Source organism: Cyprinodon variegatus, unplaced genomic scaffold (assembly GCF_000732505.1).
Source record: "Cyprinodon variegatus isolate N-32 unplaced genomic scaffold, C_variegatus-1.0 Scaffold753, whole genome shotgun sequence".
In the NCBI taxonomy this organism is placed as follows: Eukaryota; Metazoa; Chordata; class Actinopteri; order Cyprinodontiformes; family Cyprinodontidae; genus Cyprinodon; species Cyprinodon variegatus.
In genome coordinates, this window is record NW_015151206.1 from 124,511 (window position 1) to 147,130 (window position 22,620).

At 40.3% G+C, this 22,620-nt stretch overlaps 1 protein-coding gene across 1 annotated transcript in view; it reads left to right on the plus strand.

The window, feature by feature from the left end:
- tep1 (telomerase-associated protein 1) overlaps nt 1-22,620 on the plus strand; it is a 59,093-nt gene that overhangs the window by 11,778 nt on the left and 24,695 nt on the right. Inside the window, exons 12-35 of the mRNA XM_015395697.1 lie at nt 846-1,038; nt 1,206-1,479; nt 1,581-1,733; nt 3,136-3,204; nt 5,000-5,118; nt 5,200-5,274; nt 5,903-6,046; nt 6,129-6,420; nt 6,927-7,048; nt 7,125-7,238; nt 9,466-9,583; nt 9,897-10,085; nt 13,270-13,457; nt 13,534-13,675; nt 13,748-13,927; nt 14,010-14,102; nt 14,187-14,322; nt 16,480-16,639; nt 17,623-17,756; nt 17,833-17,921; nt 18,097-18,211; nt 20,492-20,518; nt 20,640-20,850; nt 20,948-21,068. Of these exons, the coding sequence (XP_015251183.1) occupies nt 846-1,038; nt 1,206-1,479; nt 1,581-1,733; nt 3,136-3,204; nt 5,000-5,118; nt 5,200-5,274; nt 5,903-6,046; nt 6,129-6,420; nt 6,927-7,048; nt 7,125-7,238; nt 9,466-9,583; nt 9,897-10,085; nt 13,270-13,457; nt 13,534-13,675; nt 13,748-13,927; nt 14,010-14,102; nt 14,187-14,322; nt 16,480-16,639; nt 17,623-17,756; nt 17,833-17,921; nt 18,097-18,211; nt 20,492-20,518; nt 20,640-20,850; nt 20,948-21,068 (3,458 nt within the window). The remainder of the gene's footprint in view (nt 1-845; nt 1,039-1,205; nt 1,480-1,580; nt 1,734-3,135; nt 3,205-4,999; nt 5,119-5,199; nt 5,275-5,902; nt 6,047-6,128; nt 6,421-6,926; nt 7,049-7,124; nt 7,239-9,465; nt 9,584-9,896; nt 10,086-13,269; nt 13,458-13,533; nt 13,676-13,747; nt 13,928-14,009; nt 14,103-14,186; nt 14,323-16,479; nt 16,640-17,622; nt 17,757-17,832; nt 17,922-18,096; nt 18,212-20,491; nt 20,519-20,639; nt 20,851-20,947; nt 21,069-22,620) is intronic.

Below are 22,620 nucleotides of genomic sequence, written 5' to 3' on the forward strand. Positions count from 1 at the left end.
CATCCATCCATCCATCCATCCATCCATCCATCCATCCATCCATCCATCCATCCATCCATCCATCCATCCATCCATCCATCCATTTTCCGTCAGGCTTATCGTAAGCGCAGTTGCGAGGGGTTCTGGTGCCCATCTCCAGCTGTCTGTGGGCGAGAGGCGGGTTACACCTTGGACAGGTCGCCAGTCCATCACAAGCAGCACTGAGACAAGCAGAATAAATAACCATTCACACACACACTCACAGCAAAGGAGATTTTAGGAGCCAATTAACCTAACAGTCATGTTTTTGGACTGTGAAAGCCGGAGTACCCGGAGAGAACCCACGCGTGCACAGGGAGAACATGCAAACTCCATGTAGAAAGACCCAGAGTCAAACCGTGAACCTTCTTGCTGCAAGGAAGCAGAATTACGCACTTTTCCATTTAGCAGCCCATTAAAAGGCACCATAGCTTTACATTTTTTAAAAGGTATGTAGGAGCAAGAGGAGCTCTAATTATGCAGGATGCTGGCTCTAAATGTCTCAATATAACAGACCATTAACAGCGTCACCTAAAAGGACACAAATTGTATTAATTTTATAGTTAATAAGGGAGACAGTGACAATAAACGTCCACTAAAGAAGACTTAATATTTGGGATATATTTAAAGTAGTTTAAATGCATGCACCAGCTTATTGATAGGTTTTATTTTTTATCCCTCTTATAAATGTTAATTTTTCAGCTCAGTTGCACAGAAAATATGCATCATTAAAGGTGGAAAGGATACTGTAGCTTTAAAAAGTATCAGTCTCTGAGTTTCTGGTGCTGGATGAGGATTTTTTTATTTTGTTATCTCATTTTTTTTAGCCTCTGCGTCTGAGAAAGCGATCCCATCAACCAAAGAAATCCTGGTGAGCATCCTGAAGAAGATTCCCAAAAGCAGGCGCAGCAAGAGCCATGACTGGCAGACGTGTAAGAAGAGGGGACTGAAACTGACACTTGGTGTGCCGTTTATCTACCGGCTGTATAAAAACAAGAAGGCCCAGCTTCTAAAGGCCAGGTAAAAACAAAGAACTCTGCAGAAGTTATTTGATTGTGTTCCCAAATTTGATCTTATAGGAAGCTATGCTTTTTATGCAGAATTGAAAAAATCTTACACTTGCATATTATAGTCTCATTAAAGCAGGTCTAGTTAAAATAAACGGACCTTTTGATCTGTGCTTTAAGTCAGAGGCTGTACAGCGTCGACCTGTTGGACCGCTACCGTAAAGCCCTGGAGACGGCCGTTCAGATCTCCTGCTCCTACAACGTGCCCCTGCTGCCTGGCAAAACCATCATTTTAGTCATGGCTGACACTTGCAGTGACGAGTCCTGGAGCAAGAAGCAGGACTTTTGCCTCCCTCATGACCCCGATGAACAGGAAGACGAGGAGGACCAGGAAGAAAAGGGCACCAGAAAGCACGGGGGAAACGAGGAAGCGCACAACCCCCTCACTCCGACTGTGAGTGCTGTTGGTTTGGTTTTAACATTATGGAGGTACATGTAGGGCGGGGGAAAGCTATCATTAAGCTGGGTTGTGTCTTTGTTCATGAACTATTGTAGATGGATGAGGTTTTGGCTTTACTCGCCTTGATGATCAAGAGCAGGTCTGAAGATTGCCGGCTCTGCTTAAGTCATTACAGCTGCGGTAAGGAAGTTGAGCTGAGTTCAGACGTTCTTTTGGAAAACGTCAGAAGCCTGGTCAAAGAATTGAAGGTAAGGATTTATATTAAAGGGATGATAGAATGATTCCATAGGGTATCTGGTGCTGGTCCTTAAGGTCTCTGAATGGGTCTGTAACACTGGTTGGGCTGAAAAAAGGCATATTTGCTGTTCTATGAGTCCTAACGCAAGCCTGGTTAAAAGCCCTAAAATGAAATGACAAGTTTTCTTCCGTTTATGGTATGCTCATAAATATTTAGATGAGCTGTGCGCTGATTGGTTGGTTTACAACGAGCGAAGATGCTGAGCAAAGACGCATCATAGCAACAAGCAATCACTCACTGAAATATCAAACTGTTGATATGGTAGGGTGACCAGACGTCTTTTTTTTCCTGGACATGTCCTACTTTTCATACTTAAAAAAATTAAAAAATTACAATTTTAATCTCATAATGTTACGACTTTATTCTCGAAATGGAAGAAAAAAAAATCTCTAGCCCTGCCCTAATACTGCTTCCTAAATTACAATCTAACAGAAAAAAATAGATTTTTCTGAGTTTTTCATGGTCCAGATTTCAAATTGTTAAGACGGTAACTAACTGACTAGAGAGAAGTAAAGATAAAAAAGGACAAAAAAGCAAAAGATGGGAACAAGGACATTTAACACCTAATAGGAATGAATATAGAAGACCTTTATTTAAAGGTAAAGCATAAAAAAACCAGTATAAGAACCACAAAGAATATTGGCCTTAATTTAATAAATTTGTATAAAATGTATCTCTCATTAGTCCACCTCCCTAATCAAGTCATTTATTTAGTGAGAATCCTAAACCAACCTGGAAAAAAAATACCTAAATCTCCAGATTTGTCTGTAAAGTTGGGATAGATTACTTCACTGTTCAACATTTTATCCTTTAACTGAGTAATTATTGGTAAACTGAATCAGATTGATTTCCATTAAATATAGTTTTCTCTCACTACAAATGTAAAAAAAGAAAAAAAAAACAGTTTGGACATGAGTTTAAAGTAAGAGCTGAGACTCTCTTGGCTTTATTTTCTCTACCAATTGGGTTATGAGCTCCTGTAAATAAATTCTTGCTTAATGAGATAGAAAATAGAAAAAATAGAAATTTAACTTAATTGGAGAAATTAACCCTCTGCATTTAACCCATCCCATTGGGAAGCAGTGGGCTGCCACTGTGGGGTCTTGCTCAGGGACCCAGAGTACCGGCTGTGGGTACTAGCAACCTTCTCAGAGCACCAGCTCACTGCTCTAACCCACTGGGCCAACACTCCCTTTCCTCCAACGTCCTGAATTGAAGTTGCAGGAAAACCTGCAAACATCACTTAAGTGGGATCTCGGTTGTTTTGGTTTAGCAGAAAAACACTCCGTCATCCTCATTGATAGTTTGGAGGCACCTTAGGGGGTGAAAATGTAACATGAAATCTTTTGCAGGACTTCGGCAACAATAATGAAGAACAGGATACCAGTTTCTACTACAGGCTGTTTTCAAAGAAAAACAAGGTAAGTTTTTCCTACTTACACTATGAGTTAATGCTGTGTGTTTCTTAAAGGCAAGGCTAGTTTATTTCTATGGTACCTTTTAGGGATGCACGATATTGGGATTTTGGCCGATATNTGATTATATCGTGCATCCCTAGTACCTTTCATACACAAGTTAATACAAAGTGCCTAAAAGAATATTGATACTTACAAAGAAATAACAGTTATTTTGATTGGCAACGGAAGTCCATACTTTGGAATGAGATCCGTGGCTGAATTTGAAATGCTTGGTAACCGAAACCGCAATCCTCCCACTCTGTTCAGGGATGGAATTTTTTATTTTTTGTGGTTACCATCACTCTAAAATGAGGTTTTAAAAATGTTGGAAATAGCTGTGGTTTCTACCTCTACATGCCGTGTGGTGTTGTAAGCTGTACACACCAGGAGTTGGCCAGAGAATAAAATACAAGCAGAAAAGTTCCCTAAAGTATGACAGCTGCAGACGCATTGTTTTGGTGCAGAACGTGCATAAGTGCATCAAGCACAACTGAGCCTTTCTGCACTCTTGAATAAAGAATTTATTATATATTTGGAAATGCTTGTGATTATAGTGGGCACATAAAGGTGCTATTTTAAAGAAAAGACAAGCAAGCAGGTAAATCAGCACAGTTTCCATAAAAACAAACATTCTGAAGTTTATTTAAGCTCAAAATTGGAAGGAAAAAAGAAAATCAAAAGTCTTAATATGAAGCTGCGATTCAATTAAATTTAATTCAGTTTATTTATATAGCGCCGATTCACAACACATGTCATCTCAAGGCACTTTACAATTCATCCAGACAGTCACACTTAAAAACTTGAAAACTTTTAAAAAGTTTTAACAGTTTCAAGAGGCCCTTATAAACCTTTTCGGTTTGATTTTTATAGTTTTAAAATAATATGATTTCTCCTTACAAGCTTATTTCTTCAGTGTTTTTGCTGAAATGCTTGGTCTAAATTATAACAAACCCTTTTCTGTTCCTCCTGTTAAAGACAGCCTCTCTGTGTTTACACGTTGAAGGTTTCTCTCTCCAATTCTTTTTGCTGAAAAGAGATCACTCGGGACAAACTCTTTAAATAACACTTAACAATGTACATGTTTTAAATAACCATGAGACAGGACAACAGATTTTGATAGAAATTGTAACCTTACTCGGATCAGAAAAGTTGCTTAGAGTTACAGAAGGCAGCTGCTCATCTCTGGGCTCACCTCTCAGGAAGTGGCTCCGAGTAACAGTTTTATACATCTCCAGTCTGCCACATTATCACATTTTACATCAAAGATGTTAGCAGATGAAGAGACATCCATGGCTCCAGCCTTATCAAAATATTACACTTTGTTCATAGCTGAAGGACACCACTCTCATCCCATTCCCAAATATTTGTCACGTACAGAATAAAGATTATAACTGTATATTCAGAAAGAGGAATTTACTTAATTAGATAAACGATTGTGGAAAACATCAGTTTGAAATTATGGTGTAATAAACTCACTCATCATCAATGATAATTATCCCAACTCTCCCCACCAACTTGCTTGCAAAATGATTGTTAAACATTATATATACAGATAGAAAAATATAACATTGTGGTTTGAAGTGGGCATTACAGCTCCTGCTGTGCAGCAAGTCATTTTCTAGAGATCCAGTTCAAACATTTCAGCTGCAAGGTGGGATCATTTAGATTGACACTTTAGATCCAATTGTTGTGTGTGACGTCATTACCACAGATATGATCCATCTGAAGACCGTCTGAGCTAAATGTTTATTCTCCTCAGGTGGATAACATCATCACGTTCAGACAGTCTTGGCTGGAAAAGGACTTGGAATGTGCTATCAAGAACTACAGAAAGGAAAACAAAAAAACCCTTTATTTTGATTTCGTATTAGTGGATGGGTAAAAAAAAGAAAACGCTCTGCATTGGTTCATAGTCATAAGACTTTCTAGGTTTAATTAAACCTGAACTTTTCTGTTCAGGTCATCTGGAGAATCGGAGAAGCCTCGAGACAGGAATGCTGTGGAGCTGAGAGGCTTCAGTGAGCAAATCCTGAGGTAAGATGGATCAAACAGGAGATCTGAAAGCAAACTTCCCAAACCACACGTAAAAACATGTTGAACCCAACCCAATGGCATTCTGTATTTAATAAATTAACGAAATAATGTTTGGAAGAAGGTGAGAAAACTTGATTTGACCATTTTCAGTTTTTCTGCAGATATATGATTCTGAATCAGAATCCAAATAAACAATTCTGCGGATTCTTCCGGGCTTTACAAATAAATATGGCCAACTTATAAACATTATAATTAAGCAATAATTTCACCTTATCATAGTAATCCAAAACAAATCAGGCATTTGTCTAAGCATATCATCCATCAATACAAGTTAAAAACCATCATACGTTGGGCTACAGAAAACAAAAAAACTCCATTCTCTTCTTCTGGGATTTGGTTAAATCTTCCAGTTTCTAAAGTCAAAGAAGGATTTCTGTTCTTTTTTGAGTAAAGATCTTTGGTTCCTGGTAAAATTCCTCTAAAAATCAGTTTAGTATCGTCTTTAATTTACCACACCATACATTTGCTAAATGTTATAACTTCATCTGAATTTAAAATCTTTTTGCTGATCTATGCTAACCCACTGTGGGGTTTTAACCAACGGGATCCATCTGTTTGAATTGTTCAGATTTATAACAGAGCGAGGATCTTCTCGGCTGTTGGATCATGTCGAGAATTTGGACAAATTGTACAACATCCCACCACCAGATGGAGCCAAAGAGAAGCAGATCTCCAACAACACCATGTCATTGCCAGCCATCCCGAAGCTGAGGTAAAAGACTGGAAGGATTTAGTGCTAAAAGGTTTAACTTCACAATTTTCGCCCAATATTCAAACATTCCTGCTGTTCCTAGATGGAGAGGTGTTCGAGTGTTCATCTCCTCCACGTTCAGAGACATGCACGCTGAACGGGATGTCTTGGTGCGCAGCGTCTTCCCTGAGCTCCGCCGCCGCGCCGCAGCCCACTGCCTCCACCTACAGGAGGTGGAGCTCCGCTGGGGCGTGACCGAGGAGGAGTCGGAGAGGGCCACGGAGCTGTGTCTTTCTGAGGTTTGCCGCAGCCAGATGCTGGTTGGGATCCTGGGGGAGAGGTACGGCCAGGTGCCCCCCCGCCCTGTCCTACCAGACCTGCCCCAGTACAGCTGGGTAAGACTTTATAGGCCACTTAGTAAATACTTTGAAAATCCTAATTTTTAGCCAATAGTGTTATCGGAATACAGGACAAGACCTGATTACCTTTGTAACATAAAAAAAAATATGTTGATTGCAAAAATGAATGTCAATGTAATAACAAGAAACGCCAACTTGTCCGAATATATTAAGAACAATAACCAAAGTGCTTCTATAAGAAATTCATAAAAACACTCTGAGAGTGACAGACAGGTTTTCTTGGTCCAACACAACCTTAGAGGCATTAATGCTGATACTGGCACTGACATTTTTTTGTTTATAAACCTAAATATAATTGTTAACTAGGAGTATTAACTTTACTTTTTAACTTTTCAGTTAGCTGTTTACCCTTTTCTTCTTGACTTAACTTTTTAATTTCAATTTAATTGACAGTAGGAAATATATAATTCAAGGGCTCATGTATTTGGTCAAATGCCAAAATTAGATGTACAGCCATGTCATATAATGATATGAAAATGCAGCTGGATTCTGCTCCAGCTGGTCTCTCCATCACAGAGATGGAGATCCGCCAGTTCCAGGCTCTTTATCCCGACTCGGCAAACCAGCGGATGTTCTGCTACTTCAGAGATCCAGTGGTTATCAAGTAAGCAGAAAACCTAAAACTTTGAGCTGAAGTTGTTTCCCTGTTTAACAGCTCTACCTTCCTGTTTTTTGTTCAGATCAGTCCCTGTGGCTTGGAGATCACATTTTGCTTCTGAATCAAATGAGGCCGAGAAGAAACTGACTTCTTTGAAGAGACGACTTTTGGATGATGGAGTCAAAGTCACTGAAAAGTGAGTTCTCACATGTCTGCAGAACAGGGGATTAATGTTCTCTCTTCTCTGCTTACGCACCTCGTTGCATCAGTTTTATGATGAAACACAAAAGTTTGAAGGACCAAATAAATGAGGGTTTATTTTCTAAGTGTCCGTCAAACGGGTTAGGGTTAGGTCAATATATCAAGACTAAATGTGTAATTTAGTCTGGCCCCGATGAATGAGATATTGGAAGATTGTTGATTAGAACAACCCTGTTGCCTTTCAAACCAAGTCTGTGCCTATTGGCCAACGCTCTGACCAATGAGCGCAACTGACTGCTGGTGGGGAAGTGTAAACAAACAGCCTGTCGGTAAAACGGCCAATACGTCCTTCCTAAAAATGAATGAGCAAAGAGCCTCTTCCTGCTCACGTTTCAACGAAAACCCCAAGTTTAATCCTTCCAAACTGATTCCAAACCTGAGTCAAACGGGAACTGTTTAATAGTTTTTGCCATCTTCCTTGTTGTGCTTTCTCCTCGTTGTGCAGCTTTGTCGTCCCACCCACAAAACCCCGCCCGCTTTGCATCCAGACATTCAAAACACATCTCTGTATTGTGTTGGCCCGCCAGTTCTAGGGCCTGGGGCACTGATAGAGGCTAGACCACTCGCAGGCAAAAATGATTTTGGCCGCTGGCGGGTGGGGCTAGTTTACTAGGCTATTAAACAGGGACACAACCATCTGTGCAATCAGTTCATTTTCTCCGTCTTTAAAAAAATTTATTTAGTTTCTAGTGAAAAAATATTATTTAAATTTATCTTGATGGATGCAGTTTTTTTTTTTTTTTAATGTCTCATTCTCAGTCTTTAATAAAATGATCAACGTTATAAAACCATTTAATGCCTATAAACCATTTAAAGTGTAAATTGTGGGGGGTTTTTTGCTGAAATTATGTGTACAGGCTAAGTTTTAAATGAACACAGTAGGGTTGAATCGGATTAATCGATGATTGAAATAATTGTAAACTAATTTTGTTATCGATTGATTGTTAACTGGAGTAATTTCAGCTGACAGAGAAACCTACTTAGAGCAGTAATATATCAAGATTGTAAAAATATATAAACCTTGATTTATTTATGATAAAAAAATATGTTTGTCCATATGTTCTATATGCAGAACTCCTCAAGTGGAGAAGTTTGAGTTTCACCTGGTTTAATTTCGTAAAAAGTCTTCTTTAAAGAATCTTTGGCTATCTGCTTATAAATCGATTAATCGGAAAAAATAATCAATAGATTAATCGGTTTGCTAAATAATTGTTAGATGCAGCCCTAGAACACAGGAATATCCTTAGGATTTGAAGGATTCCTTACTCTTCACTCTTTCAGTTACGCATGTATAAATAAACTTTTTTATTTATGTTTTGAAGGAAGTTAATACTCATACACTTAGACAAACAAATGCCAACATGCATCTCGGGACATGCAGCGCTGGGATGAAATAAGAGCTTTCATCCCAGCACTGCGTGTCCTGACCCCGTTACATCATCAATGACCTCTCACACCCCCACCATCAAAGGCTTCACAGCATTTGATGCAGGTCCAGCAGATTCTGAAACAGCGTCTTCCACACTGCCATCAGACTCTAAATCATGTCACAGACTCTGCATCGCACTGACAACACCAAACCAAAGCACTGCATTCCAAAAAAAACAAAAAATACAAAACAATCCAGTGGACTTTATTTCCAAGTTTGAAGATGTTTCGCTTCCCACCCAGGAAGCGTTTTCAATTCAAAATGTCAGGAATAGCGTTGAGTTTGAAGTTTTATACAGTAGCCCAACAAAAGTCTTGCATTTGTTTTGAAAACATGCAAATTGAGACGGACGAAGGGGTCCACCCCTTTGGAATGGAGGTCGTTTGGCTTCTTTTGTTAGCCTACAATACCCCATACCTGTCTAAGTGTCTGAAAGGTCGGTTGTTAAAGGGAATTATTGGCCTAAAATACTGCATATTTGCACATTATATATTTAATGCTCCAAACTTCCATATCAATGTGTTTTTTGCAACAAGGTTTTTTCTCCCACAATATTTACATTTGATCACTGCTGCATTTTATGGAATGCAAATCTCATGAAAGCTGTACAAAAGGAAATTTTTTTTGTAAACAAAATGACAGTAAAAGTTGTCTAAATCCTTGTTTGTTTGGTGAATAGCTGAATTAGTACAGTAAATTTAAAGTCCTGAACTCCCCCTCTTCACTCTTTCAGTTACTCATGTATGTGGGGAGGCGTAGTGGAGGGGAAACCATACCTGAAAAAGCTGGAGGACTTTGGGAACGCTGTGCTCGAAGACCTTTGGGTGGCTGTGACAAAGCTGTTTGTGAATGTAAGTAAATGACCATAAAAAACCAGTGGGGCGACTGTTAGTCATCTTACAAATGAGGGGTTGTGGGTTCTGTTCCAGTATCCTATTGATTAAGGTCTCCTAGGTACATTATTTTTGGTCGGCATGATTGTGACTTTCCTTTTGGTGTGAAAGCACATTAACTGGTTAGTGCACCTAGAATAGCACTATGAAAATGTATTTAACTTACCATTTGCCATTTTAATTGCTAAATTTACAGAAAATTCAAAATCACCTTGTGTATTTAATGTTTTTAATTTATTTATTATTATTATTATTTTATGGTGCCTTGCAGGAGGATGAAGAGGCAGAGACGGCCTTGGAGGTGTCTGAGCAGGAGGTCCTCCAGGGGGCGCTGCAGAAGCAGTTCTTTGGAAGGGCAAAGCTACTGTCCAATGCTGTGGGGAAGGTGGAGCAGGTTCAGAACAAGGGAGGAATGCTGGTGATCGAAGGAGGACCTGGGGAGGGGAAAACTGTCTTCATGGTAAATTTATGTCTTCAGCTACTACTGAATATATATGGCATTAAAAAGATGGTGGCAACATGAAATCAGCTTAGAAAGGCATGGTAATGCGATAAGATATCAAAGAAAATGTTTTGTAATTATTTCTTGGGGCATGATAAATTTGGATTGATTGGAACTAAATTCCACGCTGTTTTTAACCTCATTATACAAAAAGATGAGAGGCATCAAAATTAATTTACTGTAAAAGAAACTGTTAGGAAGGCAAAACGGCATCAGAAGCCATAGGGCAAAAATGAAATCCCATTAAACGATTATTAAAGTAACCTGGCAAAACTATCTAGTATACATCAAAGATTAATGCTGCATGAAGATTGCTGGAGCTGCTTTTTGAGGATGTGTAGTCTCTGTTTAGCAAAAGCAAGAGCAGTGTCCATGTTCTATGGACTAAGTTAACCTGTCGCCCTCAGTATAGGTTTGGACTCCACCTGGTCTGCAATTTGCCATCAGTCCTGTTTGTGGTGTGATAATGGACAGTGTTGTCGAGCCAACCTTTGCTTTTGTTGTTTTCTCTGTGGATTATGTGGTTTTTATATCAGCATGCCATGACCGGAACAAGTGAAGATTCCTCTGGAATCCAGGTCATGGTCTCAGCCAGAAAAAGACTGGTCCATATCCAGTGGACGATTGTGGCCTCATCTGCAGCAGTGCAGATGCTGCTCCAGTCTGTTATGGAGAAAAATATGAGAAGAAAAATAAGGGTCTTGATTTACTAGTGTGCATGCTTATATGATATCACAATCACAAATCACGATCAAAGATTCAAAATGCTAGATACTGTACAAGTGGCAGAAATGAGCTTACTGTATAGGAAGGCTGAGCTAAGTGTTAATAGTTGGGGTAGGAGTGCTGTCATTCAGAGGATGCTTGAGCTGCTCTTACTCTGTATATCAGGATACCCATCCCCTTGGGGAGCAGTGGGCTGCCATTGTGCGGTGCCCGGGGAGCAGTGGGCTGCCATTGTGCGGTGCCCGGGGAGCAGTGTGGGGGTTAAGGGTCTTTTGCTCAGGGACCCAGAGTAGCAGTCTGTTGAAGTGGGGCTTGACCTCAGAACCTCAGAATTCCAAGCCCTATGCCCTAACACAGCCACTCCCTCATCTCTGCATTTAACCAATCCCCTTGTGTGGCACCCAGGGAGAAGTGGGGTTAAGTGTTTTGCTCAGGAACACAGAGTGGAGGCTGTGGTGATCGAAAAGGGTAGGCTACTTGCAACCTTCTCAGATCACAAGTGTGCTGCTCGGACCCACTAGGCCAACACTCCCCATTAAACATAATCTTCTTCTCAGGAAATATCCAAAGTAATTATAATGCCTTATCATTCCTTAGAATGGAGATCATTCCTGGGGCAACAGGTAGCAAATTGCCTCACCTGTATCAGCAGGAGAAAGCAAAGATCTTTTGCAATAAAATGACTTACACTTGTACTTGTCATCTTTACCGAGTCACGGGGCAACGGTCTCAGTGGAGACTCCCATACATCCCTCTTGCCAGACACCTCCTCTAGCTCTGTCCAGGAGACAGAGCTGCAAGAAATATGTCTGAGACACTTCAGCTGACTCTACTCACTATGTAAAAGCGGCTCTACTCCAAGTCTCGCCTGAATGATCAAGCTTCTCACCTTATCTCTAAGGGAGAGCCCACCTAAATTGAGAAAGCTAATTTCAGCCACTTCTATCAAGGATCTCATTCTATTGGTCGTGAACAATATCCTCAGGTACTTAAACACCTCGGCTTGAGACAGGGACTCTCAAGAACCATGGCCTAGTATTTAGAGGAGCTGATTGTCTTCCTGGACTCTTCACACTTTGCTGCGAATCGTCCCAGTGCATGGTATAGGTCTTGGTCAAGAGGGATCCAGCAGAACCTTGTCATCTGCAAAAAGCAGGAACGAAATTTGCTGGTCTCCAGACCAGACATGCTATGGGTCCTTGGCTGCAGTAAATACATCCTGTGCATATGGGTTATGAACAGAACTGTGATAGAGGGCAGCCTTATTCGGAGTCCAGCATGCACTGGGAACAGTTCTGACTTAATGGTGGCATTGTGAACCAAACTCATACTCTACATGTACAGTGACCGGACAGCCCCCGTAAAGGGTCTCCACTCATTACTGCTGGGGCACCCCCCTCACAAGGCACCACAAGGGACACGGTCAATGCCTTCTCTAGGTGCATGTCCAGCTGCATTGTCCCTGAACACCACATGATGTTGAAGAGGCATCTCTGCCATGGCAGCTGGACAGCATCCGGAGACATAAGGTACTCAGGGCAGATCTCGTCTATCTAATCTTGCCTCCATGGAGGTTTTTGACCACCTTGAAGACTTCAGCCTGGGTGATGTACAATTCCGGCCCCAATCACCCTGTTTTCCACAGTGGCATTGGAGTACCCCGGCAGAATTATGGAATATCCAATAGGGGGGCTATCTAACAGCCCCCCTAACAATGCTAAGAATGCCTGGTGCTCTATACTACCGTTTGGTCAACAGGCCGAGACAATAGATAGAGACCTGCCCCCCTACCTGAAGGTGATGGAATGTAAACCTCTTGTCCAATAGAGGTACACTCAGACACTAGACAGAATAGCTTTGGGAAAACAAACACACTCATTTGACATTCCATTTCGCCAGAGTTTGTCAAATTGATTGTGGATCAGGTCTCCTCTGACTGGTGCCCAATCCTCTTTGCCCGGTACCTCGTGGTTCCCCCTGCAAGTGGTAGGCCCATTTGAGGATGGCCCCCCATCACTCCTTTGGGGTTGCCCCAGCTGGGTCCCCTGAAAAGGCACCTGACCACCATGCGCTTGCAGATGAAGTCCGACCCCAGGCCTTGCTCCAGTGTGAGGTCCTGGCTCCGCTGTATCGGATGACATCAAGCTCCCCCCTCGATTTCCTTTTTTTTTTCTTCATTTTTATTGTCATCATTAGGACTTCTTGGACCACTGATTGTTAGACTCATCACGCAAAGCCTTTTTGTTTTGGGATTTTAGCCCCGAAAACTTTACCTCTGGAATAATCTTAGGAACTGAAACATCTTGTGCTACGTTTAGAATGCAGTTCAAGAAGGGGTAAAATGAATTGCTTTATAGGAAAATGTAGTTTGATTTGTGCTTTTCTTTATATTCTTGTATGCATTTGCTTCTGTCAGGCTGCTCTAGCAGAAGCCATCCGCAGTGGACTGAAGTCTAAAACAAAACTCTGCTGTGACGTCATCTCTTACTCCACTGCTGCCAGCCAGTCGGCGCGCTCTGTGGGAAATCTTCTTCGATGCCTCGTACAGTGCCTGAGAGAGATTAAACACACACAGGAAGAATCACCTCTTCCTCACCTCTATAAGTAAGAGGCTCCAACAAATACAAAATACAAAACAGCTTTGATCCCTCGCTATTTTAACTTTTATTTGTAATATTAGGGATTTGCTGTCAGAATTTCACTCAACCCTTGGAGAAATGAAGAAGGACAAACCTCTGGTTGTGCTGGTTGATGGAGTGGATCTTGTCCAAGATGACAAAGGACAGTTTAGTTCTGACTGGATCCCACAGCTGCTTCCTCAAGTTGGTAACAAGAAGATAAAAAAAAAAGGATTTTGTTAAACTTTATATATTAATTCTATTGTTTCTCTTCAGGGTGTCTGTTTAGTTCTGAGCATCTCCTCCAATACGCCTCTGCTGCAGACTTTAGTCAGGAAAAGAGGGACGGTCCTGTTTTCTTTGGGGCAGCTCAGTATGCCAGACAAGAGAGAGATTGTTCAGAAAGAGCTGGACGTTTTTGGGAAGAAGCTCAGCGATTCTGCTTTTAACAATCAGGTTCTGTTTATACATTTTCGATCTTTTTCCATATTACTGGAACTTGTGTTTTGACTATAAAACTATTGTGCTGTAAATGCAGCTCCAGACTTTAATAACAAAGAAAGGAGCGGTGAGTCCTCTCTATCTGCACCTGGCCTGTGAAGACCTGAGGAACTTTGCCTCCTTTGAAAAGGTATGAACTTATATGCAGATTTTTTTTTTCCAACTTGCTCAGCTGCCAAGGATAATGGGAGCAAACTGTGTTGTTGTATTTCAGCTGAAGGAAACACTGCAAGATTTACCTCAGTCTCTAAGCCTGCTGGTCCAGTACAGCCTGGAGAGACTCTGCATCCAGTACAGAACCATACCAGGGCTCCGTTTGACCCTTGCAGCCCTCACTGTCAGCAATACTGGTAAAGTTCTGCAGGAATTTAACGGTTTCTTGTTCATTTGCAGTTGTAAATGTCATGCTGGGGCAGTTGGATATTCCAGACGCCTTTACAGTAGCCACCATTCAAAATGGCCCTTCCCAGTCAAACGCCAGCCGAATGGCAGCCCACTTCCCTCCAACTCCCAGCAAAATCCCCTCCAACTTCAAGCCACTGTAGTGACTCTTGCATATTTGTTTACTCTGACTCCATCCTTTCACTGAATTACAGTGTCTGACCAGAATATGATGCTTCTCTTTAGATCTTAATGTCCTCAAATCATGTCAGAAAAAATAATTTAGTACAAATATTGATGTTTAAAAAAGGAATTCTAGGGGACTCAGTTTTCAATTCAATTCAGTTTATTTATATAGCGCCACTTCACAACATATGTCATCTTAAGGCACTTTACAGTTCACCACATCATCCAGTCAAATTGATTCAAAGTTTTCTATCTGAGGAAAACCAGTTGATTGCATCGACTCATTGACTCTTCAGCAATCCCTCACACTAAGCATGCTTGTAGCGATAGTGGAGAGGAAAAACTCCCTTTTAACAGAAAGGAACCTCCAGCAGAACCAGGCTCAGTGTGAGCGGCCATCTGCTGAGGCCAACTGGGGTTCAAGGAGACAGAAGCAGAGATACAAAAAGCAACTGTAAAAGGCGGCCCCGTCCAGGAAACACACAGCCAGGCAGACAAGCACCGAGCCAGCTCTCATGTCAGAGGATGAAGAGAGCACATCCAGCCAGTCACAGTGAGAGAAACAGGACTACACTGGAAAACAGGCCGATCTCCAGCATCTATAAACAAAGGTGTTGATGGAAGCAGCACAGCTGATTTCTCTCCAGGATGGAGTCACAGCCAAAAAGGAAAAGAAGAGGCAAAGTTAATATGAGAAAAAGGAGAGAGCAGAACGTTAGAGATTTATTGAATGCTTTGCTATTGTTTAGAACAAAAAAGAACAAAAATACACTGATATTTATATTTATGGGTAGTTAGACATTATTGTATAAAAAAAAAGGATGAATAACATCTGATTGTGATGCCAACAGCAATATATCTTCCTATTATGGACACAATTTCAGTTTCATTCATCCTTCCATCAATCCATCTAGAAAAATGTGAATTGATTGATGGGTGTTTTCCCTTTCAGCTGCATCAGTGATTATCCTCCTCCAAAAGTGGCAAAATCAAATTTAGAAAAATGTCCCACATATTGTTCAGAGCCAAATTCTATGTATTGAAATTATTGGTGGGGACTGTCCTTACCAATCCTTCAGAAAGTTAAGCCTGTGGGACCAGTCAAGGGCCCATCAAGGACAGTGTGGAAATTTTGAATGGCTACTAATGTACTTTTAGTTTATTCGAGGTAATTTGCTAAAGAACGGCACCAACATTACTGCAAACAAGACTCTGGTCTGTTGTCCCATTTCCTGCTATTACTGTACATATAACCCTTGGTGAATAATCAAGATGATTGGATTCCACTGCCTCAGGCAAAGATTGACCACCAACCCAGAGGACATCATCTGTCTTTTTCTGGACGAGTCTCAGACTCTCACTCCACCTGAAAACCCTCACCTGTGAAGGACAATGGATCATTTACAAATGTCTAAAGTCCTAGTTTCCTTTTTATTTTTACTCTGTACCATTACCATAGTTTATTTATTCATGATTTAACCACAACAAAATCTAAGGTCACTACGGTTCTGTAATGTTTTATAAACTTTTAACTAGTGTTGCACCGATACCGATACCAGTATCGGACGGGGCCCCGATACTGCCCTAAAATGGTGGTATCGGTATCGGCGAGTACCAACAAATAGGGCAACGATACCATTTTGAGATCCATAAGTCTATTCAACTATTGTCACCCACTCCTGGTAGGCAATAAAAAGTTCTACTGGATTCACTTTGTATTAGATTTTTTCCTGCTTCACAAAGGTAGGCAGCAGCTTGACAAAGCCATGATGGCAATTATTTTACATTATTATGGTATCGGTATCGGCCGACACTGCACAGCCAGGTATCGGTATCGGGGCCAAAAAAGGGCATCGGCGCAACACTACTTTTAACCAATCATTCCTGACTTTGAGAGAGGATTCAGACCGTTCCATCTGTGTTTGCTTCTTTATCTACAGGTTTAACAGAGCCTGAACTGTACTCTCTGCTGAGAACCTGTAATGACCTGTCTTCACGGGGCGAGCAGATGACATGGGAGGAAGTGCTGCATCTCTCCAGGAAGCCAAAAGGACGTATTCCCATGGCAGTTTTCACTCAGGTTGTTAGGAATTTACAAAGGTACAAGCTCATCCTCTGTCATTCATGGTTAAAAACAACAAAAAATACTTTATTAGGAGCGGAATAAGTACAGTTTGGAAATATTAGAAGTGTCTAACATTTAATTTCAATGTTATAGTCGGTTATTTTTAACAAAATCAATGATGTATTTTATTTTGAGGAGATGGCAATTTTCCCATTTCCTAGTCAGTAACTGATGACCTCCACGTTCACTTGGGTGCACAATTTTTTTTCCTCTTTAAGAAAGATCAGACAGATTAGGATTCTGTTTGATTAATCAGTTTTATTTTGTTTTAGGGCTGCAACTAACATTTGTTTTGCTAATTGATTAATCTGAGGATTATTTGTTTGATTAATTGATTAATAATTGGAGAGCAAAATGTTCCTTATAGAAGATTTTTTACACAAATAAAACAGGTGAAACTAAAATATTTCCACCTCTGGCATCCTGGATAGAATATATTAATGGACAAAGAAGTTTTTTCAATTTATTTATATTTTTTTTTTTATGTTAAATACACAATGTTTCTATTTATTTATTTTTTTCAATGTTGGTATCTGTCTCTGTACACCAGTTAAATTATAAATCAATTACTAACTTAGTTGATGATTAATCGATTAATCAGGATTGATCCAATTAATTGTTTCAGCCCTAATCCTCATAGATAAATGTTACTGACCTAAAGGTGGCCACATAAACAGTGAGAGGATTAATGGAAAAACAGCCAAAACTGTCAGAAACACATTCATGATGGTGGTATAGGAGTTGAAATATACTCTACTATGGTCACTATTAGAGATATAAGAAAAGACTGGTATCTTTGAGTCGCAATGTTTTTATTTTAACACCTTGACCTTCTGTAATTAACTTTTTTTTATTACATAGTTCACAAAATGTTCATACAATATTAAAAAGGATGATTTACAAACTATGAAAGACAGTTAAGATTTTAATTACCGGTAGTTTGCGTCTTTTCTTTCAGTCTGACCGGTCTGTCTCATTGCCAATACACCAACGATGTTTTGGCTCTGAACAACCCAGAGGTGAAGAGAGGCTTTGAGAACTTCCTCCTCCTAACAGAACATGACATAGCCAGAGCTCACCTCGTGCTGGCAGGTAATGCAAACACTTTGCTCTTCCATTAAAGCACCTCACTGACTCTAAATATGCTGTGATGTTTCTAATTAACCAGGTCATCTGTGGGCGATGGCTGACCCGGAGGGAAAACATACCTTCCTTCGCTCTGAGGCAAACTCGGTCATGCATCTGCCTTCAAGCTTGGTTTGCAATTTTTTAAATATTACACCAAAAACATTTACTTATATGCAATGCTTGAGCCTATTGAGGCTGAAAATTATTGCAAAGATATTTTATTGGTTCCTGTTCAGCAGAAACTAAAGGTAAGAGATGAACCTGAGTGTAGATTTTTATTCCCTTGTTGCCTTTGCTTGGACAGATTCAAAGCGGACAGCTGGGGGCTCTTCACTCCCTGCTCTCCAATTATTATTTCCTGCGTGCCAATGTGAGCCTCGGCCTCCTTCACCACCTTCTAGAGACATATGACCTTTATGGTGAGCATTCATAAGGTGTTCAGGGTTTCCTCTACATGTAATCATTAGTGGGGCATAACAAGGCAATATAAAAGTTCCCAAACCTTCAGGATAAAGTTTTTTAACATTATAACTTTACAATTTTACTATTTAATTAAATATGTTAGGTAATAATATTTTAGTGTAAAGAACTAACAGAGGGTCAGTCTCAGCAGCCTCGTCATGCAGCAAACCCTACCTGCAGTAAGAGCAGAGAGGAGACCGACTTTCTTCTGCTTCCACGTTAAACTTTATGCTTGATGAGTCTGCAAGGTTATTTTGGCCTTCCACCTAGGAAAATTATGCACTAGATGGATGGAACTGCATGGAAAACATGGCGAGCAGGCAGCAGATCCTGCTGGCGCGGGTTCATAAATGTAAACATGTAGAGACAACCCATGACTTGGCTCATAAATATCAACACTATAAACAGATTGTTGAAAAACTCCAGGAAGGAAATGACTGTCGCTCTCCAACGGCATGAAGAGGCTTTGATAAAATTGGAAATTGTTGTGTTTTCTACTTTCTCGTGCATTGTGTTGTTTTCAGTTTGCCATTTGTGTTGAATACGATTTTTAATCACCTTCTGTCCTGCCCATATTGAGATTCCTCGCTCCTACATTTATCCTTCGATATTTCGCTTTGTCTCTACCTCATCCGAAACAGTTACGTTATCCTGAGTTATGCTGCTATAGGCTTAGACTGCAGGAGAACATGGGACCAATTTTTATCATTCTGCTTTATTCTTTCTTTACTCTAATTCTGCAGTATTTATGTTCCACCCATAACCTTACATTCTCTGTACTTTTTCTCATAGTAGCTTCATCTGGTCTGTTCCGGTTTGGCTATGACATCATCCTGGATTAAAATATCAGCTGTGCTGCTGCCATCAACACCTTTGTTTATAGATGTTGGCACTTGGTCTGTTTTTCAGTGTAGTCCTGTTTCTCTGACTGTAACTGGCTGGATGTGCTCTCTTTCATCCTCTGACATGGGAGCTGGTTTAGAGCTTGTCTGCCTGGCTTTGTTTCCTGGATGGGGCCGCCTCTGGAGCTGGATAGCAGTTTCCTTTTTTGTGTGTGTCTGTTTCTGTCTCCTTGCATCCCAGTCGACCTCAGCAGAAGCCGCTCACACTGAGCCTGGTTCTGCTGGAGGTTTCTTCCTGTTAAAAGGGAGTTTCAGGAATGCTCTGTGTGAGGGATTGCAGAAGGGTCAACAACCAAATGCAGGCGAAAATTGATGCTGCAAGCTCATCCAGGAGGAGTATGTCTCACAAGTCAATAATAACTCAATAGTCATGTGGTTTTCTATACCAGAAAATTTTAACCAGTTTGACTGTATTGTCTCTTTAAAGTGACAGAGATGACGTTCTGTGAATTGTTGTGATATAAATAAACAGAATTGAATTGAATTGAAACTAGATTTTTAAGAAGCTCTCAGTGAGGCTGCAAACTGTGCCATTAGAATAACCTTTTATAAGGCAAGTTACTGTTTTTGATCACTTGCCTAGCCCTTACAAATTGAGTGCTTCCCGCCCTTCAGTGAGGTCTAGAAGCACAAGATCTAGATCCAGTCATTCAGCAAAGATCTTGCTACATGGCTGTACATCTTATTTTGGCATTTGACCAATTAGAGGAGCCCTTGAATGATATATTACCTACTGGAAATTAAGAAAGAAAAATTAACTGATCAAGAAAAAAAAAGGTAAAAAGCTAATTGAAAAATTTAATAGTTAATAAGCATGGTTAATTTTATTTAGGTTTATCAACTAAAAAAATTAAGTGCCAGTGTCAGGTTATGATGGACCAAAAAAGAATGTGTTTATTTTACTGAATGTTTTTCATGAATTTCTTATAGAAGCACTTTTGTTATTTTCTTAATATATTAAGAAAATAACAAAAATAACAACAGGCAAGTTGGCATTTCTTATTATATTAACATTCATTTCTGCCATCAAAATATCCCTATTTTTTTAATGTTACAAAGGTAATAAGGTTTTATCCTGTGTTCCAATAACACTATTGGCTGGAAATTTTGATTTTCTAAGTATTTCACAGTGTCCTATAAAGGGGGAATACGTTCAATAAACATTTAGTTTTAAATAGTACAAATTTCATGTAACCTCACCGGACACCACAAAGGTTTAAAAATCCTAGAGGAAACCCTGATGTTTGATAAATAATGAATACAAATTCAGGCTCGTTTTTCTTTGATCATTGATGGATAATTAATCTTTTCTGTCAAATGTTACCCTCTCTTTAGATAAGGAGTCAACTACTACAGCTTTACGTAAGTACTTTGAAAATTACCTCTATAGATAATTTATTCAAGGGATGCAATGTTCCTGCTGGTCAGGGAATCCTGATCTAAACGTTTGGAAAAGACCTCATTCTATTGTTCATCCTGTCAGTCGACCCAGAGGGACGCCTGGACGACTGTCGATGTTTCCTGAAGCGCCACACCTCCACGCTCTCCCTGTGGCCGGCTCTATTTATCCAGCAGGCGCTCAACGAACCTCCAGAAACATCAGCTCACATCTGGGCTAAAGGCCTGGTAGGAAAAGCAGGAGTCTGTGTGATCGAGTGCCTAAACAGCAGCAAAGATTATGCTGAAGAAGGGAGGTAAACATTATCGTCAACACGGTTGCCATTTTTTATATTTCATGCTATAATTTGGTTTGTGTGGCATTTTAAAACCTGCTTCTGTGTTTGACCCCAGTGAGCTGGTGTCAACCTTCTCCTCTGAACCCACCTGTGTGGTCCTGAGTCCAGACAAACGGCTGATTGTGGTTGCTACGGGACGGGGATCGCTGCACGCTGTCAGTGCACAGACTGGTCAGGTAGGATTTTACTCTTAAAATTGTAACCTTTTTTTTTCTCCTTAAACTATTGTTTCTTTGCTCGTATTAAATACGGATAGCATCTGTTCTCTTGCTAGGGTTGTGCTCCAGAGCCTTACCTTTTATTCACGTCATTTTTCTATAAATCCCACAAAATTTTAAGCAGACTGTAAGCAAGTTTTTTCTTTTCTTTTTTTTTTAAAATACCACCTTTCGGCTAAGATATTCTTAATAATACGTCTCTCATTCATATGTTTATGTTTTTCCAAATCTTAAGCAACCTTCTTGATTGAGTTAAGATAGTTTTGAATCTAAATCAATCAGTAGTATGAGTAATTTTCATAATTGTTATATTATTAAGAAATGAAGGACGCCTGGCCTTGACCAAACTATCTAAGCAAACGTCTGGTCTATTTACTAGCTGCCTTTTATTACTTAAGTTTTTTAGGAAATGATCCATTCCCAGACTTTTTTGAAATCCCCTTGGGGAGCAGGGGGCTGCCATCGTGGGGCACCCAGGGAGCAATCAGGGTTTAAGGGTCTTACTCAGGGACCCAGAGTGGCAGTCAGTGGGAGTGGGGCTAAAACCCAGAACCTCAGTATTCCAAGCTCTCTGCCTTAACCTTTAGGCCGCCACTCCCTCACTTCAGATAAGCAATAGGTCACGGAGGTTTTTCATTCTGGTTTTAAAACTCATCACATTACAGCGTCTTTCTGTAGACCACAACATTCTTATTATCAAGTTCACAAACTCAACCTGGTTTTTGTGGTTTTGCATTGAAAGGTTTAGGTCTTATTTATCAGACAGAACCGTATCTCTATTTGGACTCTTCATCCACTCCTCTACATCATGAAGTTCCACAGGGCTCAATCCTTGGCTGCCTGTTTTTATTCCTTTCTCTTTTTTCTTCCTCTGGCTTCAATATTCAGAAAACTCTGTATCTACTTTCATTGTTATGCAGATCACACTCACATATACACGCCGCTAAAAAAAAGAAAAATTTTCAGCCCTTATTATTGCAATGGCAAGAAAACAGAGATGATTGTATTTTGCCCAAGCATTTCCCATGAACCATCTCTTTTTTTTCTGGGGAGGGGGGGCATTTTCACGTCTTGCTTGAAGCAGATTATTTCTAATTTGGTTTTGAAATAGACAGTGCTCATAAACCACATTGCCAGGTTGGAGCAGTGGAAAATTCCAGTTTTTATCACCTTAGACAGCTTGTAGAGATAAAGCCCATTCTGTTAAAACACTTTCAAACAGCAATTGAGATCTTAATTCAAACTCAACTTGATTACTGTAATGCTCTCTACATCAGTCAGAGTTCATTTTAAGATTCTTCTATTTGTTTTTCAAAGTTTACATGATCTTGCCCCACCTTACCTGCCTGAGCTCCTTCACCCATTCCCTCCTGCTTGTTGTTAGCTGATCAGCTGCTCCTCTTGTACAGAGTTCAAAACTTAAAGGTATAGTGGAGGATTTTCGTGAATTGAAAAAAAAAATTGCACATGCACAACCCTGTACCCGCTACCGAGAGGGAACGCCTATTAA